Here is a 23893-nt window from a genome sequence, read left to right on the forward strand (position 1 = left end):
ATACCTGCACCTTATTAAAGGGTGATGTATTCAATCAATTTGAAGAACCTGATGTTTGATTGGTGATTTATTTGTAGCAACCAGTTTTCAGTGATGTGATGATCATTATGCCAAATAAGTAAAGTCACACAGTAGAAAATCTTCATCAGTGGCAATTTTAAGATTGCAATTCATTGTTTGAGCACTTGTTTCGTTTAGCTTGTTTTGTTATCAGGGAAGAATCACTTTGCTGATGATTGAGAGTAGGCTGATGGGACAATAGTTGGCCGGATTGGATTTGTCCTGCTTTCTATGGACAGGACATACCTGGACAAATTTCCACTTTGTCGGTTAGATGCCAGTGTTGTAGCTGTATTGGAGCAGATTGGCTAGAGGCACAGCTAATTCTGAAGCACAAGTCTTCAGCATGACAGTCGGATTGTTGTCGGGGTCAATAGCTCGTGCTTTATCCAGTGCGCTCAGCCGTTTCTTGATATTATGTGTAGTAAATCAAATTTGCTGAAGATTGGCATCTGTAATGGTGGGAACCTCCGAGGAAGCCGAGATGGATTATCCACTTGGCTCTTCTGTCTGTAAATGGTTGCAAACGCTTCAGCCTTGTGCTATGCACTCATGTGCTGGGCTTCACCATCATTGAGGATGGGTATATTTTTGTAGCCACCTTCTTCCGTTGGACGTTTAATTGTCCGCCACCATTCACGACTGGATATGACAAGACTGCAGAGCTTTGAGCTGATCCCTTGGTGTGGGATCGCTTAACTCTGTCTATAGCGTGCAGCTTGTGCTGTTTAGCATACATGTCGTCCTGTGTTGTAGCTTCACCAGCTTCATTTTGATGTATTCAAATCACAGATAGATAGATTTTTAACCAATAAGGGAATTAAGGGTTACGGGGAGCGGGCGGGTAAGTGGAGCTGAGTCCACGGCCAGATCAGCCATGATCTTGTTGAATGGCGGAGCAGGCTCGAGGGGCGAGATGGCCTACTCCTGTTCCAATTCTTATGTTCTTATGTACACCTGGTGCTGCTCCTGGCATGCTCTTCTACACTCCTCATTGAACCAGGGTTGGTCGCCTGGCTTGATGATAATGGTAGAATGTTACAGATTGTGGTGGAATACAATTCTGCTGCTGCTGATGACCCATCGTACCTCATGGATGCCCAATTTTGAGCTACTAGATCTGTTGTGAATCTATGCCATTTTAGTACGGTGGTAGTGCTGCACAACATGGGGGAGGGTGTCCTCGGTGTAGCGACTTGACTTTGTCTCCACAAGGATTGTGCGGTGGTCACTCATACCAGTACTGTCATGGACATCTGTGGCATCTGCAACAGGTGGATTGGTGAGGACGTGGTCATGTAGGTTTTTCCCTCATGTTGGTTCTCTCACCACCTGCCACAAGCCCAGCCCTTCAGGACTTGGCCATCTTGGTGCTACCGAGCCACGTTTGGTGATGGACATTGAAGTCACCCACCCAGAATACATTCTGTACCCTTACTACCCTCAGTGCTTCTTCTAAGTGGTGTTCAACATGGAGGTGTACCGATTCATCAGCTGATGGAGGATGTTAGGTGGTGATCAGCAGGAGGTTTCCTTGCCCATGTTTGACTTGATCTCATGAGACTTCATGGGGTCTGGAGTCAATGTTGAGATGCCCAGGGCCACTCCCTCCTGACTCTCTACCACTGTGCCGCCAACTCTGGTGGGTCTGTCTTGCCGGTGGGAAAGGACATACCTAGAGATGGTGATGGAGGAGTCTGGGATGTTGGCTGATGGGTATGATTCTGAGAGTATGACTATATCAGGTTGTTGCTTGACTAGTCTGTGGAACAGCTCTTACAACTTTGGCACAGGTCTCCAGATGTTAATGAGGAGGAGTTTGAAGGGTTAACTGGGTTTAGTGTGCCTTTGTCATATTTGAATCTTATGCCTAGATTGATCTCGGGTGGTCTGTCCGGTTTTATTCTTGTTACACTTTTTTGTAACAGTTTGATACAACATTGCTGTGGGTCTGGAGTCACATGTAGGCCAGACTAGGTAAGAATGACAAGTTTTCTTCTCTAAAGGACATTAGTCCTAAAGGTGACTTTAGGTCTGATTCTCAAAGATTTCCGTCACTGGGGTTTTTCTTGTCTTGTGTTTGGATCCGTTGTAGATTAATTAATAGAGATTGATTGCTGTGATTAGTCAACAACTACGTTATTGTTGTATCATGTGACTATCAGGATGTAGATGGCAAACTAATTGGACCGTGGTCTTTTTTCATCCAACAATTCCTATGTTCCTATTAAAGATGACAGCACAAGTAGGTAAGACCATAAAAAGGCAAAAGGAATCTTTGGTTTTGTATAGAATAGAAAAGCAAGGAGGTAATATTGAACTTGTGCAAGATCTTAGTTAGGCAGCAGATGGAGTATTATGTGGAGTTTTGAGCAGCCCATTATCAGAAGTATATACTAACAATGGAGATGGTACAGCAAAAATACACTAGGAAACTGCCAGGGATGAGGGGTTACAGTTATGAAGATACTTGCGAAGTTAGGGTTTTTCACTGGAGCCAGAGTAGGATGAAGGGTGATCTGATAGAGATCTGATCAAGATTATGAATGATTAAAATGTAAAAATTGTTTACATTGTTATGCGAGACCATAACGAGATGATCAGGAAAAAGAATAAAAGGGCAATTAGAAAAAGACTTTTACACGGAAAATGGTTAGAATTTGGAATTGGGGCAAAATCCATACATTCTTTTAAAAGGAATTAAATAGTTGTTTGAAAAAGAGAACTATTAAAGAGTATGGTGAGCAAGCAGGGGAGTGGGATTAGATGAGGTGGTTGGTGTGGAGAAGAACAGACATAATGGTTTGAATGGCCTGTGTTATGTTTCCTTGAAGGTACCAGGTGGTCCTCATAGAAAAGGTCCTAACAGGGAAGGAGAGAAAGTATCAGGATTTTTTTGTACACTGCCGACTGCATAGTTCAGAGGCCGAAGAAAAAGTCACCCATCTTTCCTTTCCGTTACAGTTGATACACAACCCTCTTAACTAAGAAAAGTAAAAGTGTGAATGCAAAATTTGTTGACTGCTTGATACTACAGGCAAATGTTGTAAATACATTACTGGAAAATGTCTTATTGATAAAGACATGCAAAACTGGAATATCATTACTACACCAACTTTAAAAAAAAAATGAATGCAAAACTGGACATCTTAAAATTGATGTGAGATTTTTGAATGAGAACCTAGTTTGACCAACATTGATTCGGTGCTCAATCAAATTCGATTTTACCTGTGGTCTCCATGGGAACAAAGCTACTTCCTCATGTGAATAGGCTCTCATGAATTTATTTTCATCATTTTGTTGTGTTTAAATAATTATTTAAAAGTAATATAAGGTATCAGCCATGGCTCATCTTCATCTCTCTAAGTCAGAAGTTGTCGGTTCAAATTCCACGCCAGAAATTTGGGCACATAAATCTGCTGGCACTTCAGTGCAGTACTGAGGGAGTGTTATACTGAGTGGTGCCATCTTTCAGATGAGATGTTAAACTGAGGCCCTGTCTGCCCTCTCAAATGAACGTAAAAGAGCCTGTGGCACTATTTTGAAGAAGAGCAGGGGTATCCTCCCGAGTGTCCTGGCCAACATTTATCACCCAACCAACATCATTAAAACACATGATCTGGTCATTTATCTCATTGCTCTTTGTGTCTCTTGCTATGCTCGAAATTCATCAAGATTTAAGGTCTGCCCACTTCTCGGCAGTATTCCGGTGATGCGTGGTTTAGAACCGCCGGAATAGCCCCGAGATCGAAGTCCGCCAGTTTCATCATATTTTTTTTGGTGGTATGCGAGCGGTATGCAGCAGGCGGTATTCAGCACTATAGTCAATCAAGGTCGACTTTCTTCTCGCTGGACGGTACAACACTGTACTGCGCATGCGCGTATTTTTTTGCCGTTGTTTTACAGCTCCTTTTTCCCCACGATTTCGGGAATCGGGTCACCTGCGCATGCGCAGAAAGTTGGAGTGGAGGGAGAGAGTGAGAAGGAGCAGGAAAGTATTCGAGGGTTGGTTGTTTTCATCAGAAATTCCATAATCAAATAATATTAATAACAAATAATAATAAAAATATCAATAATAATACACATTTAATAAATAACAAATCATATAATATAATAAATACTCAATACTCAATGGAAATGTTTAAAAAGAAGTCTAAGCACCGGAATATCGAGATGGATGGGAGGTTGAGGGTGCCTCCTTCAGAGGAGCTACCTGCCCTGCTGGCGAACATCACAGAGAGATACACTGACTTAACCAAGGGTGGTCGTGGAAAGCCCAACCCAAAGCTGTACAACAAAATATGGGACGAGATCGGGGAGGCTGTCTCCTCCACAAGTACAGTGGTACGCACTGGAGAAAAGTGTCGTAAGAGGTGGAGTGACCTGGTGATGGTAGCAAAAGTAAGTAATGATTTTATTTATGCCATGTACCATGTAGGTTCAGTGTCACACTGATGATGTTATTTATCCCAAGGTTATGGCGATGTATTTATGCTTCAGCACGTTGGGCTTTTGCCTCACAAACCATATGAGGCTTCATTATACATTGCTTGAATATTAATGGTAGATTCAAATAAGGACTAGTGTTTTGATGTGTGTGTGTGTGTGTGTGTGTGTGTGATAAATGGATTGAAGATTTTTACTTTCATTTACTTTCATTTCTGCAGAAGAAGACATCTGCAATAGCAGCTCGTCAGCGGCGCACGGGGAGGACCCCCAACACAAGAAGCCTTAACGGAAATGGAGATCCGTGCCCTGTCATTGGTCAGGGATAGCAACTGCGCCACCACTGGCGTTGGAGCTGACCCATCCACACAGGATGGTCAGTTCAATACGATCCCCGGCCTGTGTTGCGGTCATGTAATGTCATGTAATATAACTGTAACTGTAACATTGGCCTCGTGTAATGTAATGTAAGTTTATTGCAGTGTAATGTTGGACTCATGTGATGTACTGCAATGTTGGGGGCATGTAACGTAATGTATGCGTATATAATGCCATGCATTTTAATGTATTGTCTGTCTGCGATATGTAATGCAGTAATGTAGCAGTGGTGAACATTTAAGTAAGATTGCGCTACGTCAATGCACTCATGTAACCCTGCCACCTCCCCTGGTGCCAAGCACTTAAATGTTGTTTTGTACTTCCAGACTCGGAGGATTCAGACCAGACCTCCGCAGAGAGACCCGACGACAGACCCACTGCATCGACCTCTGGATCACCCAGGCCTCTTCCGACTTCACTCCTGCCAGAGATGAGGAAGAGGAAGAGGAAGAGCAGCTCATCCTGGAGTCGGTGGAGATGGGGTGGAGATGGAGGAGGCGATAGCAATTACATCTGGGCCAGCTGGAACATCCTCCACCACCGACTCTATATTCAGGAGATTCCCCTATGCCTCCTCGGATTCTGTGGGACCAAGCGGTATGCAGCAAGGCACCCCAGCGTTCCAGCGCCTTTGCCGCAGCGACGGAGGTTGGTGCAGCAAAGATCCATTGCTGCAAGACAGATAGGCGCGAACCAGGACATGGTGCGTCTGTCACAGCTCAGCGTCGACATAGGTCAAGAGCTGCTCAAGGCCATGGCTACGATAGCCGGAAACATCGCGGCACATTCAGAACAACAGTCGGAGGATATGTCGCATCTGATCACCGCGATGGAGTGAACTGCCGACTCCGTCGATGCCATGTGGCAATCGATGGAATTGCGATATAGCGTGGAACCCCCCCCCCTCCGTGCCATAGTAGTCGGGTCAACAGCACCTGAGGGTGGGGAGCTGCCAGCCCTGAAGCCGTGCCTTCCAAATCACAAGCTTCTCATGAGGCCCCATTCATTGCACCTGCAATGTCTCACCCCCAACGACAGCAATAGCACTCGGGATGCACTGCTGCATGCCAGTTTGGTATCACCACGGGGAGGTCCAGGCTCAAGGGCAGTGGGAAAGGGAAGGGCGGGAGTAAGAAAGGGGGGATGAGTTCGAAGGGTGGGGAAGTATGCAGTCAAGGTTGAGGACAATAAAGTGTGCTTTGTTGTATAGTCAATTGTTCATTGTTAATTGTAAATAGTTGAAGTTTGATTTTTAAAAGTTTATTTAAAGTTTTTAAAGTTGTTACAGTTTTTCAAAGTTACATGTTTTAAAAAGTTTTACAATTCTATATTTTTTACATTTTTACATAAACGTTTAATTGAATTTAAGCACTCTTGTACAGTGTCACACTTTTGGGGTAACAGTCATCAGGGTCCCACACACTGTGCAGAAAAAGTTGAAACGCAGATCTCCACATTCAAGCAAAGCGTTCATTTATGAGCTGCTGACGTAACAATTTTGCAGTGGCATACGCTCTGCAAGCCCTCCGCTGTGGTGCAGGTGGTGCCATGGTTTCATCGCAAATCTCCTCCTCATCCACTTCTCCCTCATCTTCCTCCTCCGTCTCCTGCACTCTCCTCAGGTGGTCCTGCAGTCACCTGTGGCAATTCCTGTCCCCGCACGATGGCTAAATTATACAACATGCAGCACACCACTGTGAACTGAGCAATCTGCTCAGGGTGGCATTGCAGCCTGCCTCCCGAGTGGTCCAAGCATCGAAAGCGCTGCTTCAGCACTCCAATTGTCTTTTCGATAATATTACGTGTGGCTATATGGCTCTTATTATATCGTTGCTCTGCTTCTGTCTGAGGGTTCCGCAGGGGGGTCAAGAAACAGGTGGCAAGGCCGTACCCTTTGTCCCCCAGCATCCAGCATTTACCTTGTACCAGAACAACCGTGATGAGATATGGTCTGGAACAGAAAAAAAATCACTGACAATAAAGAGCTTACTTTTTATTTTTAAAATATTTGAGTAAGTACTTGTTATTTTAAAAGAGAGGTTGCAATTATATATTTGCCTGCAACCTACGGTTTGACACAATGTGCTGCTGACAGGACCCAGCACGGGCTAATTAAAGTTCCACTGCAGTAATGTGTCGATCTTATCTGCAAGGAGGTTTGAAAGGCAATGGAGTGAGGCACCACCTCAGACCCACTGATAATCCTATCTTTGGCTAAACCTGCAGAAAGTCAATTATAAGCATTTTAATAACATACTACAGGTGAAGGCCTTGTGGCTCAGACTTCAACAGATCAGACACAGTGCTCTCACGCAAGATGTATGCATCATGGATGCATCCTGGAAAGTTTGCATTGACTGCCATGATGCGCTGCGTATGGTAGCAGACAAGCTGCACGTTGAGGGAGTGGAATCCCTTACGGTTTTGGTATACCTCCGCTGCCTGTAATGGTGCTCGCAGGGCAATATGGGTACAGTCAACGGCACCCTGCACCTTGGGGAAGCCGGCAATGCGTGCAAAACCCAAAGCCCTCTCATTTTGTGCCTCCCTGATCATTGGGATTTTTATAAAATCCATCCGGCGTACATATACAGTGCTTCGGTTACCCTCCATTACCCTGATAGTTCTGCTCAATTAACCTTCTCCCATCTGCATCCTGCATTAGAGTCAGCAATACAGGCTGAGACAGTACAGGCCCCATTCTTTTTAAATCTCCAGAATCTCCTCAGCTACCCTGAGATAAACTCAAATGATTTTTCAATAAAAAAAATATAAACTCAAATGCCTTCTATCTTATAATGTACTCCAAATATATTTGAGTACCAATATAAATACCTTTCCCACTGTAAAGTAACTTCACCTCTGAATACTGAGGTGTTGCATTTGCTGATTGTTCCTGATTTCAAAATGGCGGCACTGCCCATTCCCACCCAATTAAGATCGAGTAAAAGCATCTTCTCCAGGACGGTATGTAGCTCCGGTGGTATGTCATCAAACTTGCACTTTTTGGGCAGTATGTGGGAGGTTCTACATGGCGGACGGTGTGCATACCGCCCGGCGGTATGTCAGTCATGAATCTTCCGCCGAGCGGTATGTCGGCGGTAGGTATCTGTTTTTTGATTAAATTTGTATTTCTCGGAGGTAAGTAGGTGGTAAACAGGCGGTAGTGGGCAGTATGTTGATGGATTTCGGGCCTTTGGCTGCTGTGTTTCCTACATTACAACAATGACTACATTTTTAAAAGTATATCATTGATTGTAAAGTGCTTTCGGATGGGCTGAGGTTGTGAAAGGTGCTATAGAAATGTAAGTTGTTGCTTCTTTTTTCCTACAGCGGCCATGTTTCTGTTGTGTGCGGTTAAAGTTCCTGATGCTGTGTCCGATATGGTAATGTCTGAATTTCACCATCCAGAGGCAGTACAACGCATCAATGCTATTGTGAAATTTAACACTCTCTGGAGATTCAGGTACCAGGTCTGGCCACGTATGGAAGAAGGTGCTCAGCAAATCTTTAAGGTAGGCTTTACAGGAGTAAGTATAAATTGTAGAACATTTTTGTTCCAGTCCTACACAGGTCCCCCCCTCACCTATTTTTCAGTATACTGATGCCTGTACTGGTGCCATTTCCTGCTCTCAGCCTGAATTGGAAAACTTCATCAACTTTGCTTCCCATTTCCACCCTTCCCTCGCCTTCACATGGTCCATCTCCGATACTTCCTTTCCCTTCCTTGTTTTCTCTATCTCCATTTCTGGGGATAGGCTGTCGACTAAATCTTAATATAAGGCCGCAGACCCCCACAACTATCTTGACTACACTATCTCCCATCCCACTTCCTGTAAAGACTCTATTCCATTCTCCCAGTTTCTCCGTCTCTTGTCACATCTGTTCTTCCCATATGTCTTCCTTTTTCCTCAACCGAGGATTCCCCTCCACCATGGTTAACATGGCCCTCGACCGTGTCGGTCCCATTTCCCGCACTTCTGCTCTCACTCCTTCCCCTCCCTCCAAAAACCACGATAGCGTTCCCCTTGTCCTCACCTTCCACCCCACCAGCCTCCAAATTCAACGGATTGTGCTCCATTATTTCCACCATCTCTAACCGTGATACCACCACCGAACACATCTTACTCTCCCCTCCCCTTTCAGGATTCTGAAGGGACCGTTTCCTCCACGACACCCTGATCCACTTATCAATCAACCCCAACACCCCCTCCTCTTCCTACGGTATCTTCCCGTGCAAGCGCAGGAGATGCAACACCTGTCCTTTTACTTCTTCCCTTTCTCCTGTCTAGAGCGCCAAACACTCCTTCCAGATGAAACAACGATTTACTTGTACTTTCAATTTAGTATACTGTATTCGCTGCTCACCGTGTGGTCTCCTCCAAACACTGATTGGTTGATCACTTTGCGGAGCACGGACGTTCAGTTCGTAAGCATGATCCTGAGCTTCTAGTCGACTGTCATTTTAATTCTCTGCCTCTGTACTTGCTTAAAACCTGTTACATCTCTAACCTTTTCCAGTTCTAATGAAAGGCCATTGACCTGAAATGTTAACTTTGTTTCTCATTTCCACAGATGCTGCCTGACCTGCTGAGTATTTCTAGCATTTCTGTTTTTATTTCAGATTTCCAGCATCTGCAATATTTTGCTTTTGTAATTCTGACAGATCAGTTGATTTAATTACATTTCTGCTTATTTGCCGCTGTTTGATTAATGGCCATGTTTCTAGTGTAAACATTGCCATCAGAATATGATGCTCTGTACTACAGTGTGCAATATAAGATGCATATTTATGGCTTCATAATTAATAAGAGAAGCTAATGCTGTAAAACTTTTTTAAAAATCTTCTCAATAAGGTCACACTTGCTTTAAGATTCCCTTTCAAGATTCCCAAGGACATAGGTATCTGTATTTCCAGAAAAAACATTGGATAAATTAAGTCATAACAATTTGAATATTTATAGTATTTCTAGATATGTATTATTTAATACCTGTGCATACACCTGTATATTAGATGTAAAGTGTGATAAGTCAGTACAGATACTTTATTTATTTTATCTTGTTATTTTGTCTCTTTGATAAATGTACATATCAAAAATGTTACTCTTTTACTACCTTTTATTTTACCAATGGTTTCTTGCTTTATTGTTTTTAAGATTCCACCTCCAAGTATAAACTTCACTTTACCATCTCCAATTTTGGGCATGCCATCTGTACCGATGTTTGATCCCCCATGGGTTCCCCAGAGCACTGGGCGTGTACAGGACACAATCAGTGAAGATCAGTCTGTAAGTGTTTTCTTGGTTAAACTCTGGTAAACAGTGTTTTAAAAAAAAATCTGTGCTTTATACATTATTGCTACCTTCCAGTAAATGTTATGAAGCCGTAAAGTCAGTCCATTATATTCAGCATAAAGAGTGAAAAACATTGTATACATTTGAAAACTTTGTTTAATAAGGATGGGTGGATTATCAACTGTTCGTTGCTAAGCAGCTGGTATCGTGTGCAGGGGGTGGGGGATAATGTTATAAGTTTCTGCTCCCAATGTGGAGTTTTGCTCATTGAGAGCACATATCAGAACTTCTGGCGTGCCCTGCCTACAATTTTCCAACTAGGGCTGCAGCTGTGAAGTTTAATGTGCTTATTTTTTTACTTTACCTTCCATATTGTGAGGATGAAGTAATCTTTAGAATAGAAGTAAAAAGCAAAATACTTGGGAATGGAATATTTTTATGCAGAAATAGAAGTAAATGGGTCTTAAATTTGAAAGCAGTTACTATATACAAGGATTGCAATATTAATGCAGAATGGAAAATTGGAAAGTTACTGGCTCACTGAGATGTATGTGCACTCAGGAGAATTTACAAGTAAAAATGTTGTTCCTGTGAACAATGTACTATCTGATAAAATGCAACATCCCCACCGACACCTCGGAGTCCCTGGCCAATAACCGCCTTAAGTGAAGGAAGTGCATCCGGGAGGGCGCTGAGCATCTCGAGTCTCATTGCCGTGAGCATGCAGAAACCAAGCGCAGGCAGCGGAAGGAGCATGCGGCAAACCAGTCCCACCCACCCTTTCCTTCAACAACTGTCTGTCCCACCTGTGACAGAGACTGTAATTCCTGTATTGGACTGTTCAGTCAGCTAAAAACTCATTTTTAGAGTGGAAGCAAGTATTCCTCGATTTCGAGGGACTGCCTATGATGATGATGACTATCTGAGAAATAAGTGAGTGGGAAAAAGAATTATGCAGTTGTATAAATAGGAGGGTAGCCAATGTAACCCCACTTTTTAAAAAAGGAGGGAGAGAGAAAACAGGGAATTATAGACCGGTCAGCCTGACATCGGTAGTGGGTAAAATGATGGAATCAATTATTAAGGATGTCATAGCAGTGCATTTGGAAAGAGGTGACATGATAGGTTCAAGTCAGCATGGATTTGTGAAAGGGAAATCATGCTTGACAAATCTTCTGGAATTTTTTGAGGATGTTTCCAGTAGAGTGGATAAGGGAGAACCAGTTGATGTGGTATATTTGGACTTTCAGAAGGCGTTCGACAAGGTCCCACACAAGAGATTGATGTGCAAAGTTAGAGCACATGGGATTGGGGGTAGTGTACTGACATGGATTGAGAACTGGTTGTCAGACAGGAAGCAAAGAGTAGGAGTAAATGGGTACTTTTCAGAATGGCAGGCAGTGACTAGTGGGGTACCGCAAGGTTCTGTGCTGGGGCCCCAGCTGTTTACACTGTACATTAATGATTTAGATGAGGGGATTAAATGTAGTATCTCCAAATTTGCGGATGACACTAAGTTGGGTGGCAGTGTGAGCTGCGAGGAGGATGCTGTGAGGCTGCAGAGCGACTTGGATAGGTTAGGTGAGTGGGCAAATGCATGGCAGATGAAGTATAATGTGGATAAATGTGAGGTTATCCACTTTGGTGGTAAAAACAGAGAGACAGACTATTATCTGAATGGTGACAGATTAGGAAAAGGGGAGGTGCAAAGAGACCTGGGTGTCATGGTACATCAGTCATTGAAGGTTGGCATGCAGGTGCAGCAGGCGGTTAAGAAAGCAAATGGCATGTTGGCCTTCATAGCAAGGGGATTTGAGTACAGGGGCAGGGAGGTGTTGCTACAGTTGTACAGGGCATTGGTGAGGCCACACCTGGAGTATTGTGTACAGTTTTGGTCTCCTAACCTGAGGAAGGACATTCTTGCTATTGAGGGAGTGCAGCGAAGGTTCACCAGACTGATTCCCGGGATGGCGGGACTGACCTATCAAGAAAGACTGGATCAACTGGGCTTGTATTCACTGGAGTTCAGAAGAATGAGAGGGGACCTCATAGAAACATTTAAAATTCTGACGGGGTTAGACAGGTTAGATGCAGGAAGAATGTTCCCAATGTTGGGGAAGTCCAGAACCAGGGGTCACAGTCTAAGGATAAGGGGTAAGCCATTTAGGACCGAGATGCGGAGGAACTTCTTCACCCAGAGAGTGGTGAGCCTGTGGAATTCTCTACCACAGAAAGTTGTTGAGGCCAATTCACTAAATATATTCAAAAAGGAGTTAGATGAGGTCCTTACTACTAGGGGGATCAAGGGGTATGGCGAGAAAGCAGGAATGGGGTACTGAAGTTGAATGTTCAGCCATGAACTCATTGAATGGCGGTGCAGGCTAGAAGGGCCGAATGGCCTACTCCTGCACCTATTTTCTATGTTTCTATGTAAAATGGCCTGGATTTTTCACTCTTATCAGCACATTCCACAAAGAAGTATTAGTCTTTCCTTTAGGAATACCTCCCTTTCTGTGTTACTTGAAGGAAGAAGAGGCTGAGGAGCGGCAGAGAAGGATTCTGGCCCCCCACTCTTAGGTATCCTTGCACTTGCATGTATAGACCAAGGCGGTTCTATCTCCAGTTAAGAACATATAATACTTGTGGAGACTATGCTCACTTGTGTTGCTAAAATTCAAGTGAGCATAGCATCAAGTCATGCTATATCAAACATTTTTATTCCAAATGTGAACTCTTTACCATAGCATATTGCCTTTCGATACAATTGTAACTGACATGAGCAAAGACGTTAGGTTAAGATGCACACACAAACATTACTCGGTTTCTAAAAACTGTGAAGAGTTATACTGCTATGAGCATCCAGCAATTGTTCCTTTTATAAGCAAAAAGCACAATACTGCAAAGTTGACAATTTGTATATCCTTTCCTGGTCATTTTGCTCCAAATAGAAAGAGGGCCTATGGTACATACCCTTTATTTAGGGCAATGTTTGAAAGCACACTCGCAGGAGAAAGAAGGGAGTGTGAAGAGTATTTTGGTATCTTGTGCACATAGCTGTCAAGTTGTAGATAGTGTGCGCCACAGTAAGGATAAGATAGCTGGAAGTAAGAAACATGCTTATTACTGTGCGTTGTAATGTTATTACTGGGCATTGTCTTGCCTTGGCTGCCCTGATGAGGCTATTGAACTTTTTTTGACACTGAATTGCCGTGTAGGGATTGTGAGAGGTGACACTTTCTTTCACTGTACTTGGCTCATTCCTTTGACCGATCTCTTTTGCTCTGTCACAAACACTTAATTACTCCTTTCAACTGTTCGGGATAATAACACCTCTACGGATAAGTCCAAAGATTCTTTATCCCTGCAGCATTCTCGGGCATGCTTCTTTGCATCACTATAAGTTTTCCTTCCTCCCATCTTCCTATGATGGTGGGCTGCATTAGCAGGCTGCTGCAGTTAGTTCCTCCCTCAGACAAACTGTCAATAGAGAGCACTAATAGTACTGAGGGCACACCTGTGTGTGTTGTGTGAGGCACCATTAAAATTCCAGTGCAGTAGGTGAATGCTCTGCTCTGATAAGAACCCCACAAAATCAGAAAATCCTGCTCAATGAGCACCCAGATTTACCTACACAAGGTTGCAAATGGTGAATTAAAAGATTTTATCTTGTGATGATGCTCAGTAAATCTCTTATCTACTTTAACTTACTTGTTTCCATTTTGTACTGAAAAACAGGATCTGCAAAGATCTGAAATTTGTATGATGGTGAAGCAACCTCAGTAAGTTACAAACTCAATGGTGAGCATGCTGCACCAAAACTCCCAGGCCTACTATAACAACAACGTACATTTATATAGTGCCTTAAACATAATATACCCCAAAGTGCTCTAAAAAAGTGTATGAAAAAATGGATGCTGAGCCAAAGCAGAAATTAGGAGAGGTAGCGGAAAATGGTCAAAGAGATGGATTTTAAGGAGGGTCTTAAAGGAGGAGAGGGAACTAGAAAGATTTAAGGAGGGAATTCCAGTGAACGGGACCTAGGCAGCTGAAAGCATAGCCACCAGTGGTAGGGCGAAGGGAGGGTGGATGCACAAGAGGCCATAGTCAGAGGACTGGAGAGTTCAAAGAGGGGGTTGTAGGGATGAAAAAAGTTAGAGAGATAGGGAGGGCAAAGCCAAGGAGGAATTTTAATACGAGGATCAGAATTTAAAATTTGAAGCATTGGGAGCCAATGTAGATCATCAAGAGTGGGGGTGATGGGCAAGTGAAACTTGGTGAGATAGAGGATAGGGGCAGCAGTGTTTTGGATGAGCTTTAATTTTTGGAGGATGGGAGGCCAGACAGAAGAATGTTAAGGTAAGAGTAAGGAGATGACAAAGCATATATGAGGGTTTCAATGACATCATTTTACAAGTAAACTACCTTGAATACAGAAATGAAAGAAACATTTTGAAATTAAAATCAATGCATCATTTGCATTACTTTCTGTTTTGAATGAGCTGAACGGAAAGAGTATAAGGATTCTCACTCTTTCTTACCAGCAAGAATCTTGAAAGCGCAACGGCACATTTTCAGCTGCAGTAAGTCAAGGAGGATTGGCATATACAGTACTCCCCCCAGAGGAGAGTCGTCTGAAATGATTGGCAGGTGATAAATAGCAAGGTGATTGTTCTCTGCAGCACTTGGAGAACCTGGCTGCAAATAGACACAGTAATGTTACCCAGCAGATTCCTGCTGCAACTATCTGGCCCAGTATGCAAGCCACAAGATGTGTTCTCGGAGCCTACTATTCCTGGATTGCTCTCATGTCTAAAGCTGTCATGAAGCCTTACCATCCCTTTAATGCATAACTTGCATGGTCAGTCAGTAGCTTGACACATATACAGAATGCCAGTTACATTTGGAACTGTAGTTCCTCTGAAATCTTAACGATGCCCCACACAACAAATCTTCCCAACACAACCTACGTGGATGTTCAGTTATGATACAAGGATTTGCTTTAGAATGACCATATCGATGACCTTGCATTTTGTGAAGTGCAGCAATGTGCTGAATTGGGCGGCTGTTTCGTGTTGTTTTGGGTATTTGATGGGAAAGGAGATCAAGTGGTGGACCTGCTGAACAACTAATCAGTCACTTGGTTGCTATATCAGTACGCAGTAAATTAGCTGATATTGCTGATGATTCCTATGCTAGTTGAAGAAAGTGGAGCCATAGCAGTTGAGGGTGGACAGGACGTTGACTCCTACTGCCAGTGCTCTCTTTGTGATGGAAATTATCTAGATGTGACCATACAGCAGATAGCATACAACCTCCACAATGCAGACCTGGAGTCTGCAGTGCTTTCTGGTTTACGCTTGCCAGATTTATTTCAGCAGAGGTTTTATTTCTCCTGCATCATAATTTTTAGGTTGTAATCTTTTAAAAATTTGTTTTAATATTTAGCATATATCATTTCTCAATAAATCTTTCCTGTATCCAAAATTGTCTTTCGTCCATATTGCTAGAAAGAAAATAATTGGCATTAATATAGAACCTTTCACAACCTCAGAACCAAAGTGCTTCAAAGCCATCAAAATATTTTTGAAGTGTTGTCACTGTTAGAATGTAGGGAAATGTGGCAGCTTTTCATATCATATTTTCACATTATGTTTGAAATGAAAACAAATTACTTAACTAGGTTTTATGAAATAGTTATGCCTCAAAATTGGATTGTTAAGATTGGATTGTTATGCAGAAATATTCCGTTTTAATTATCTCAGCACACAATATGTTGCAGAAATCCTTTTCAGCTCGTGCAGTTTCTCGGTCTCACCAGCGAGCTGAGCATATTTTGAAGAACTTGCAGCAAGAAGAGGAGAAGAAGCGACTAGGTAGAGAGGCCAGCCTGATCACAGCCATTCCCATCACACAAGATGCTTGCTATGAACCTACCAACACTCCACCACCTGAGCTGGAGGAGGAAGGTATCTATCGGCACAAAGCATTGAACAGTTCCTCAGGAATGTAAAAAAAAAAAATTTTATTCTGTACTGTCCTTGTATAAGATCGTGGTTAGGCCTCATCTATAATACTGTGTCCAATTTTGGCACCCTTGTATGATGGATTATATATAGCTCTAGAAAAGATTCACTAGATTGCTGCCTAGCTTAATGGCCCCTATTTAGCACAAAACACTCAAAGAACTGGGCCTTTTTACTTTAGAAAAGCATAGATTGCGAGGAGATTTTATTGAGTTCTTCAAAATAATGAAGGAATTAGACTCTATCCGTTGGTTGGATTTTGAGTTAGATAAGTTAAGGAGGACCAGAAGACATGAGTATAGGTTGCTTAGGCATAGAACTAGGATAGATGTCAGGAGGTTTTCCTTTTCACAGAGGGTCATCAACAGGAAGTGGTGAGGCTGAAATCACTGTTGATGTCAGAAGTCATACCACACCAGGCCATCACTATATATCCTCAAGCACAGAGAGAGATTTTGGCAAATGTTTTGCTCCCTGAGCCCCCACAGTACAGTTGGATATTGAGCAAGTATACAACAGCTACCTCGCTATTCCTCCCTGGAGGACACCCTATCCTACTTGCACAGCAGCAGGCTGAGGTCTCAAATCTGTGCCCTCCCATTCCATGGCACTGTGCCATCGTGCTCCACAGTGCAGTGCCACTAGCAACATTATAATAGCCCAGATTTTGCAGTCAGCGGCGAAGTGACGGTCACTGCTGACCTTGAAGAAAGCTGCTCACAAAGATGTAGCGATCTCTGTGGTATCGATTTCATCTTTCCCAATGTTAATTTTGATTATGGTGCCAAGTTTGATTATGGATCTCCAGAGTCCAGCACAGTGATATCACTGGGTAAGCAGTCAATCACATTGAAGAATTCTCATATACAGCAAAAAAGGAAGTAACATTTTTTAGAGAGCAAAATAAAGATTGGGACATACACATGAGATTAAGGTAGAATCTAAAATATCATAATTTTTTTTATTATATTTTTTTAAATATTGAATTTTTATCTTAATGGAAAAATTTGATATTCAACAAATATAAAATTAATTTTTCAGGACCAGAGAGATTGTTCAGCAGTAATTGTGACCTAATACACCGTCAATAACCCAGTTACACCTCATTGCATAAGGCTTAACTTTTTCCGGGTTTTTAACAGCGATATTCGAAGGTGTAACAACTTGTATTTATATAGCGCCTTCAACATAGTGAAACGTCCCAAGGTGCTTCACAGGAGTATTATGAGATAAAAAAAACTTTGACACCGAGCCACATAAGTAGAAATTAGCGCAGGTGACCAAAAGTTTGGTGAAAGAGGTAGGTTTTAAGGAGCATCTTGAAGGAGGAAAGAGAGGTAGAGAGGCGGAGAGGTTTAGGCAGGGAGTTCCAGAGCTTGGGGCCTAGGCAACAGAAGGCATGGCCACCAATGGTTGGGCCTAGGCAACAGAAGGCACGGCCACCAATGGTTGTGCGATTATAATCAGAGATGCTCAAGAGGGCAGAATTAGAGGAGCGCAAACATCCCGGGGGCGGTGGGGGGTATTGTGGGGCTGGAGGAGATTACAGAGAAAGGGAGAATGGGCGAGGCCATGGAGGGTTTTGAAAATAAAGATGAGAATTTTGAAATTGAGGCGTTGCTTAACCGGAAGCCAATGTAGGTCAGCGAGCACAAGGGTGATGGGTGAGTGTGAGTTAGGACATGGGCAGCCGAGTTTTGGGTCACCTCTAGTTTACATAGTGTAGAATGTGGGAGGCCAGGCAGGAGTGCGTTGGAATAATCACTAGAGATAACAAAGGCATGGATGAGGGCTTCAGCAGTGGATGAGCTGAGGCAAGAGTGGAGACGGGTGATGTTATAGAGGTGGAAATAGATGGTTTTAGTTATGCTGCGGATATGTGGTCGAAAGCTCATTTCAGGGTCAAATATGACACCAAGGTTGTGAACAGTCTGGTTCAGCCTCGGACAGAAGTTGGGGAGCGGGTGGAGTCAGTGGCTAGGGAACAGAGTTTGTGGCGGGAACGAAAACAATGGCTTTGGTCTTCCCAATATTCAATTGGAGAAAGTTTCTGCTCATCGAGAACGGGATATTGGACACGCAGTCTGACAATTTAGAGACCGTGGAGGGGTCGAGAGAAGTGGTAGTGAGGTAGAGCTGGGTGTCATCAGCTTCCATATGGAAACTGTTGTTGTGTTTTCAGATGATGTCGCCAAAGGGCAACATGTAGATGAGAAATAGGAGAGAAATCCTTGGGGGATACCAGAGGTAACGATGCGGGGGCAGGAAAAGAAGCCGGTGCAGGTGATTCTTTGGCTATGGTTAGATAGATAAAAAGCTGAAATTTTCATCAGTTCAGTGATTTCAAAAAGATTGCTGTCTGCAGGGACTTTAACCTGTGGAGGAGTAGGGAATCACTGACAGCAACTTCTGGATTTCCATGTTTAACTATGCATGTGCGGACGCCAGAAGTTGCTGTCAGTTTCACAGTTGTAATGACGGCAAACACAAAATCCGTGCCAAAGTTTCATTGCTTTTACACTGGTTACAATGTTGCTGCTCATTGGTACTCTCTGCTCAGCCATCATTGAACTTCTGTTGCCATTTGACCTGTTGCATGCACAATGTTCTCCACTACAATGATGTTCCAGTGATGGTTGGCAACAGTTTCGTTATAAAACTTAATTTTAAGCAAAATTAGAGAAAACTGAACTTGAAATAGATGACTGAATCAATTTTACCAGAATAACTCCACAACTACTGTAGTGAACAATACATCAAAATACATAGTTTGTTACAATAAATATCCATTAAATACAAAAGAACCATTGTCAACAGAAGTATTTATTTTGATTGTGTCTTAAAGATGTGAATTTGTATATATTTACTTAACTGGTCAATAAGTTTCTGATTTTCCCACTTTTGTCAGTTGAAGATGCTACAAACTTGGCTTCCCGCCGATTGTCTGTTAGTCCATCCTGCACGTCCAGTACGTCCCATAGAAATTATTCATTCCGTCGAGGCTCCGTGTGGTCAGTGCGTTCAGCAGTCAGTGTTGAAGGTAAGTGCAGGCCATTCATTTAATTCATAAAGAACTGGGAAGTGGCTAGATTGTTGTATTCTTTCACGTACAAGGATCTTAATCATTCAGTGCATGGAATAGGTATCTGTTTTCTGTGCAGATGAAGAAGATGCCACAGAGAACACGCCAACACATCATGTATTGCAGCCTCCCCAGGCTGTATTTCCTGCATGCATCTGTGCTACTGTGCTGCCGATCGTTCATCTCATGGAGGATGGAGAAGTGCGAGAAGATGGTGTTGCAGGTGCCTTTTATCATATCTTGGTTTGCTGCTCATTTGGTTTTGGAGAAAACAAGGTTTTAAATAACAACTCAGAACTATAAAATGTTATACAGATGATTATACTTTAAACTATATTCAGTATAGAAACATAGAAACATAGAAAATAGGTGCAGGAGTAGGCCATTCAGCCCTTCTAGCCTGCACCGCCATTCAATGAGTTCATGGCTGAACATGCAACTTCAGTACCCCATTCCTGCTTTCTCACCATACCCCTTGATTCCCCTAGTAGTAAGGACTTCATCTAACTCCTCTTTGAATATATTTAGTGAATTGGCCTCAACAACTTTCTATGGTAGAGAATTCCACAGGTTCACCACTCTCTGGGTGAAGAAATTCCTCCTCATCTCGGTCCTAAATGGCTTCCCCCTTATCCTTAGACTGTGTCCCCTGGTTCTGGACTTCCCCAACATTGGGAACATTCTTCCTGCATCTAACCTGTCTAACCCCGTCAGAATTTTAAATGTTTCTATGAGGTCCCCTCTCATTCTTCTGAACTCCAGTGAATACAAGCCCAGTTGATCCAGTCTTTCTTGATAGGTCAGTCCCGCCATCCCAGGAATCAGTCTGGTGAACCTTCGCTGCACTCCTTCAATAGCAAGAATGTCCTTCCTCAGGTTAGGAGACCAAAACTGTACACAATACTCCAGGTGTGGCCTCACCAAGGCCCTGTACAATTGTAGCAACACCTCCCTGCCCCTGTACTCAAATCCCCTCGCTATGAAGGCCAACATGCCATTTGCTTTCTTAACCGCCTGCTGTACCTGCATGCCAACCTTCAATGACTGATGTACCATGACACCCAGGTCTCTTTGCACCTCCCCTTTTCCTAATCTGTCACCATTCAGATAATAGTCTGTCTCTCTGTTTTTACCACCAAAGTGGATAACCTCACATTTATCCACATTATACTTCATCTGCCATGCATTTGCCCACTCACCTAACCTATCCAAGTCGCTCTGCAGCCTCATAGCATCCTCCTCGCAGCTCACACTGCCACCCAACTTAGTGTCATCCGCAAATTTGGAGATACTACATTTAATCCCCTCGTCTAAATCATTAATGTACAGTGTAAACAGCTGGGGCCCCAGCACAGAACCTTGCGGTACCCCACTAGTCACTGCCTGCAATTCTGAAAAGTCCCCATTTACTCCTACTCTTTGCTTCCTGTCTGACAACCAGTTCTCAATCCATGTCAGCACACTACCCCCAATCCCATGTGCTTTAACTTTGCACATTAATCGCTTGTGTGGGACCTTGTCGAAAGCCTTCTGAAAGTCCAAATATACCACATCAACTGGTTCTCCTTGTCCACTCTACTGGAAACATCCCCAAAAAATTCCATAAGATTTGTCAAGCATGATTTCCCTTTCACAAATCCATGCTGACTTGGACCTATCATATTACCTCTTTCCAAATGCACTGCTATGACATCCTTAATAATTGATTCCATCATTTTACCCACTACCGATGTCAGGCTGACCGGTCTATAATTCCCTGTTTTCTCTCTCCCTCCTTTTTTAAAAAGTGGGGTTACATTGGCCACCCTCCACTCCATAGGAACTGATCCAGAGTCAATGGAATGTTGGAAAATGACTGTCAATGCATCCACTATTTCCAAGGCCAACTCCTTAAGTACTCTGGGATGCAGTCCATCAGGCCCTGGGGATTTATCGGCCTTCAATCCCATCAATTTCCCCAACACAATTTCCCGACTAATAAGGATTTCCCTCAGTTCCCACCGTATAATTGAATAGTGATTGTTGTGGAAAATAGTGCAAATGATCATTGGAATCAGCAGGCACTATGGCAGAAAACAGGTAACCTTTAATTGCCTGGTTCACTGCAATCTTTGTGTTGTGCAAGGGGGACTTTATTTCATTCATAAAAGATTTGCTGCACATTTTTATTAAAAACCATTAGTTTTAGTTTTAAAAAGTTGACTTTTTTGATAAAATGTAGCCTGAGACAGAGTTAAATCCCTCTGACTCGTTTTTACCATTGTTACTACCTCACTTATCATAAGGTAATTTTACAAATCCGCATTGGTGGGGCAAAGATTTTCTCAGTGGCAACGTTGATTCATAAAATTACACCTATTATGTAGAACAGATGAGAAAATGCCTTTTTATAATGACTTGATGTTTGCAGCTTCACTTAATGCCCAAGTCTAGCAGATTTTTAACAATAACGTGCATTTGTATGACAACTTTAACATAGAAAAAGGTCTCCACACACTTGACAGAAACGTAATCAGACACAAATCAACACCGAGCTAAAGAAGGAGATATTAGGAGGATGACTAAAAGCTTGGTTGAAGAGGTCGGTTTTAAGAAGTGTCTTAAAGGAGGAGGGAGAGGCAGAGAGGTATAGGGAGGGAATTCCAGAGCTTAGGGCCTACACCGCTGAAGGCATGGCTGCCAGTGGTGGGACAAAGTGATTTTGGGATGCAGAAGAGGCCAGAGTTGGAGTTCTCGAAGGATTATGAGGCTGGAGGTGGTAACAGAGATAGTGAGGGGCGAGACCACGAAGGGATTTGAACACAAGGATGAGAATTTTAAATTGGAGGTGTTGGGGGACCGGGAGCCAACATGTGAGGTAGATGAGTGAGACTTCCTGTGTCATATGCTGTAGAGTACGGGCAGCATACTTTTGAATGAGTTGAAGTTTATGGAGGGCGGCGGTTGGGAGGGTGGCCAGAATAGCAGTGGCATATTTGAGTCTTGAGGTGACAAAGGCATGGAAGGTTTCAGCAGCAGATAAGCTAAAGAAGAACTGAAGACGGTTAATGTTATGGAGATGGAAGTAGGCGGTCTTTGTGATGGAGAGGATATATGGTTGTTAACTCAGCTCAGGGTCAGTTAACACACCAAGGTTGCGAACAGTCTGATTTACTCTGAGACAGTAACTGGGGAAGAGGATGGAATCAGTGGTAAAGCTGCAGAGTTTGTTGCACGGGCTGAAGACGGTGGCTTCGATCATCCCAATGTTTAACTGGAGAAAGTTATGCTTCACCCACTCTGGATGTCTGACGAGCTGTTTGACAACACATAGGCAGTAGATGGGCTGAGAGAGATGGTGGAGAGGTAGAGCTGGGTATCATCAGCTTATGTGTGGAACCTGACCCCATGCCTTTTGTAGGGTTTTTGTTTTACACTACCTTGATTCATAGACTTCGGGAATTACAGGAAAAAGAACTACACGTGACGCAAAGTTTAGGCTTAACCCAGTGTCAGTTTTATTACACAAAACTAACTAAAAACTACAGAACTAGACTTCTGAGAGAATTGACTGAAGACATACAATCACCCGTCCAATTTGTAGCTGTAATCATAGATTGCAGGTTCGTGGTTGTTGGTTCCGTGACTGGTTGTTCCCTCTTCTGATCGTTCTCTTCAGTTCTGTTCCTTCCGTTCCTTTACGTTTGCTTCCGTACTTCCACTTCTGAGCTGCTTCTAGCTCGTATACTTATATCCATTTTATGAATAATACCCCGCTGAGCTGCGATTTCTGATAATGTGTTTGGATCGATATGTTGTTTGTGGTGATCCGTTTGATTGACTGTGAGGATGGACCTAGATGTTCCCAATTTGCACATGGAGTCAACAAGGCAAAAGATAACTCCTTATCTTAAGTACCCCGTTTTCCAAAAATGTGCACCTTGTGGGATCTCTTTGTTGTTCTGCTTCCTTGCAGACTTGGAGTCTCCAGAGAGAATTGTTTTTCTTCCTCCGACCAATCAATTCAGGGGTTCTTCTGTGGATTTATATCAAATGTATCAAACCCATTATTTCTATGCATAAAACCAGTCTGGTTCTCAACCGCAGAGATTGTCCTTAATTGGTGATGAGTCACCACCTGCCCTAGGCCGGCACCCTTTTTCTCCCTTTGTTCAGCCAATCCGAAAGGCTTGTATTAAATCAATGTAATCAATTTTTTTGTTGGTGGCCTCATTCTGTGCCACCAACAAAAAAACGTGTGTAACCTTACATTCTCCCCCTTTATTGTCTCTTAATATAAACTCAGAGACATTTCTTCTTTTTCATGAGCCTTTTTGGGTGTATTGCAGCCTGCAGTCAAAACTCCAGATTATATTCCTTTTTACAACAAAACAGTACTTTTCCCGACAAACCAACACTTTTTACAACAATGAGCCGTGATCGGACTTCAGTTTTATATACAAATACTTTGGCCTTGGTTCATTTTAATAACCCTTCAAGATTCCCTTCCTTTGTTTTCTGTTTTAGCTTACAGGATAAGATAAATAGCTGCAATACCATTACCAACTGTACAATTACTGGTGCGTGTGATACGATTCGAACCCAGGGGGATCTCAATATTGAGTCCCAAG

General features: G+C 43.0%; 1 protein-coding gene across 8 annotated transcripts in view; it reads left to right on the forward strand.

Moving 5' to 3' along the window:
- Positions 1-23893, forward strand: part of LOC139260001 (protein unc-80 homolog) — a 501022-nt gene that overhangs the window by 328507 nt on the left and 148622 nt on the right. For all 8 annotated transcript variants that reach the window (XM_070876044.1, XM_070876038.1, XM_070876039.1 and 5 more), the window contains 5 exons: positions 8218-8399; positions 10041-10172; positions 15958-16144; positions 19110-19241; positions 19363-19506. In XM_070876044.1, the coding sequence (XP_070732145.1) occupies positions 8218-8399; positions 10041-10172; positions 15958-16144; positions 19110-19241; positions 19363-19506 (777 nt within the window). The remainder of the gene's footprint in view (positions 1-8217; positions 8400-10040; positions 10173-15957; positions 16145-19109; positions 19242-19362; positions 19507-23893) is intronic.

This window comes from Pristiophorus japonicus, chromosome 3, assembly GCF_044704955.1.
Source record: "Pristiophorus japonicus isolate sPriJap1 chromosome 3, sPriJap1.hap1, whole genome shotgun sequence".
NCBI classification, from domain to species: Eukaryota; Metazoa; Chordata; class Chondrichthyes; family Pristiophoridae; genus Pristiophorus; species Pristiophorus japonicus.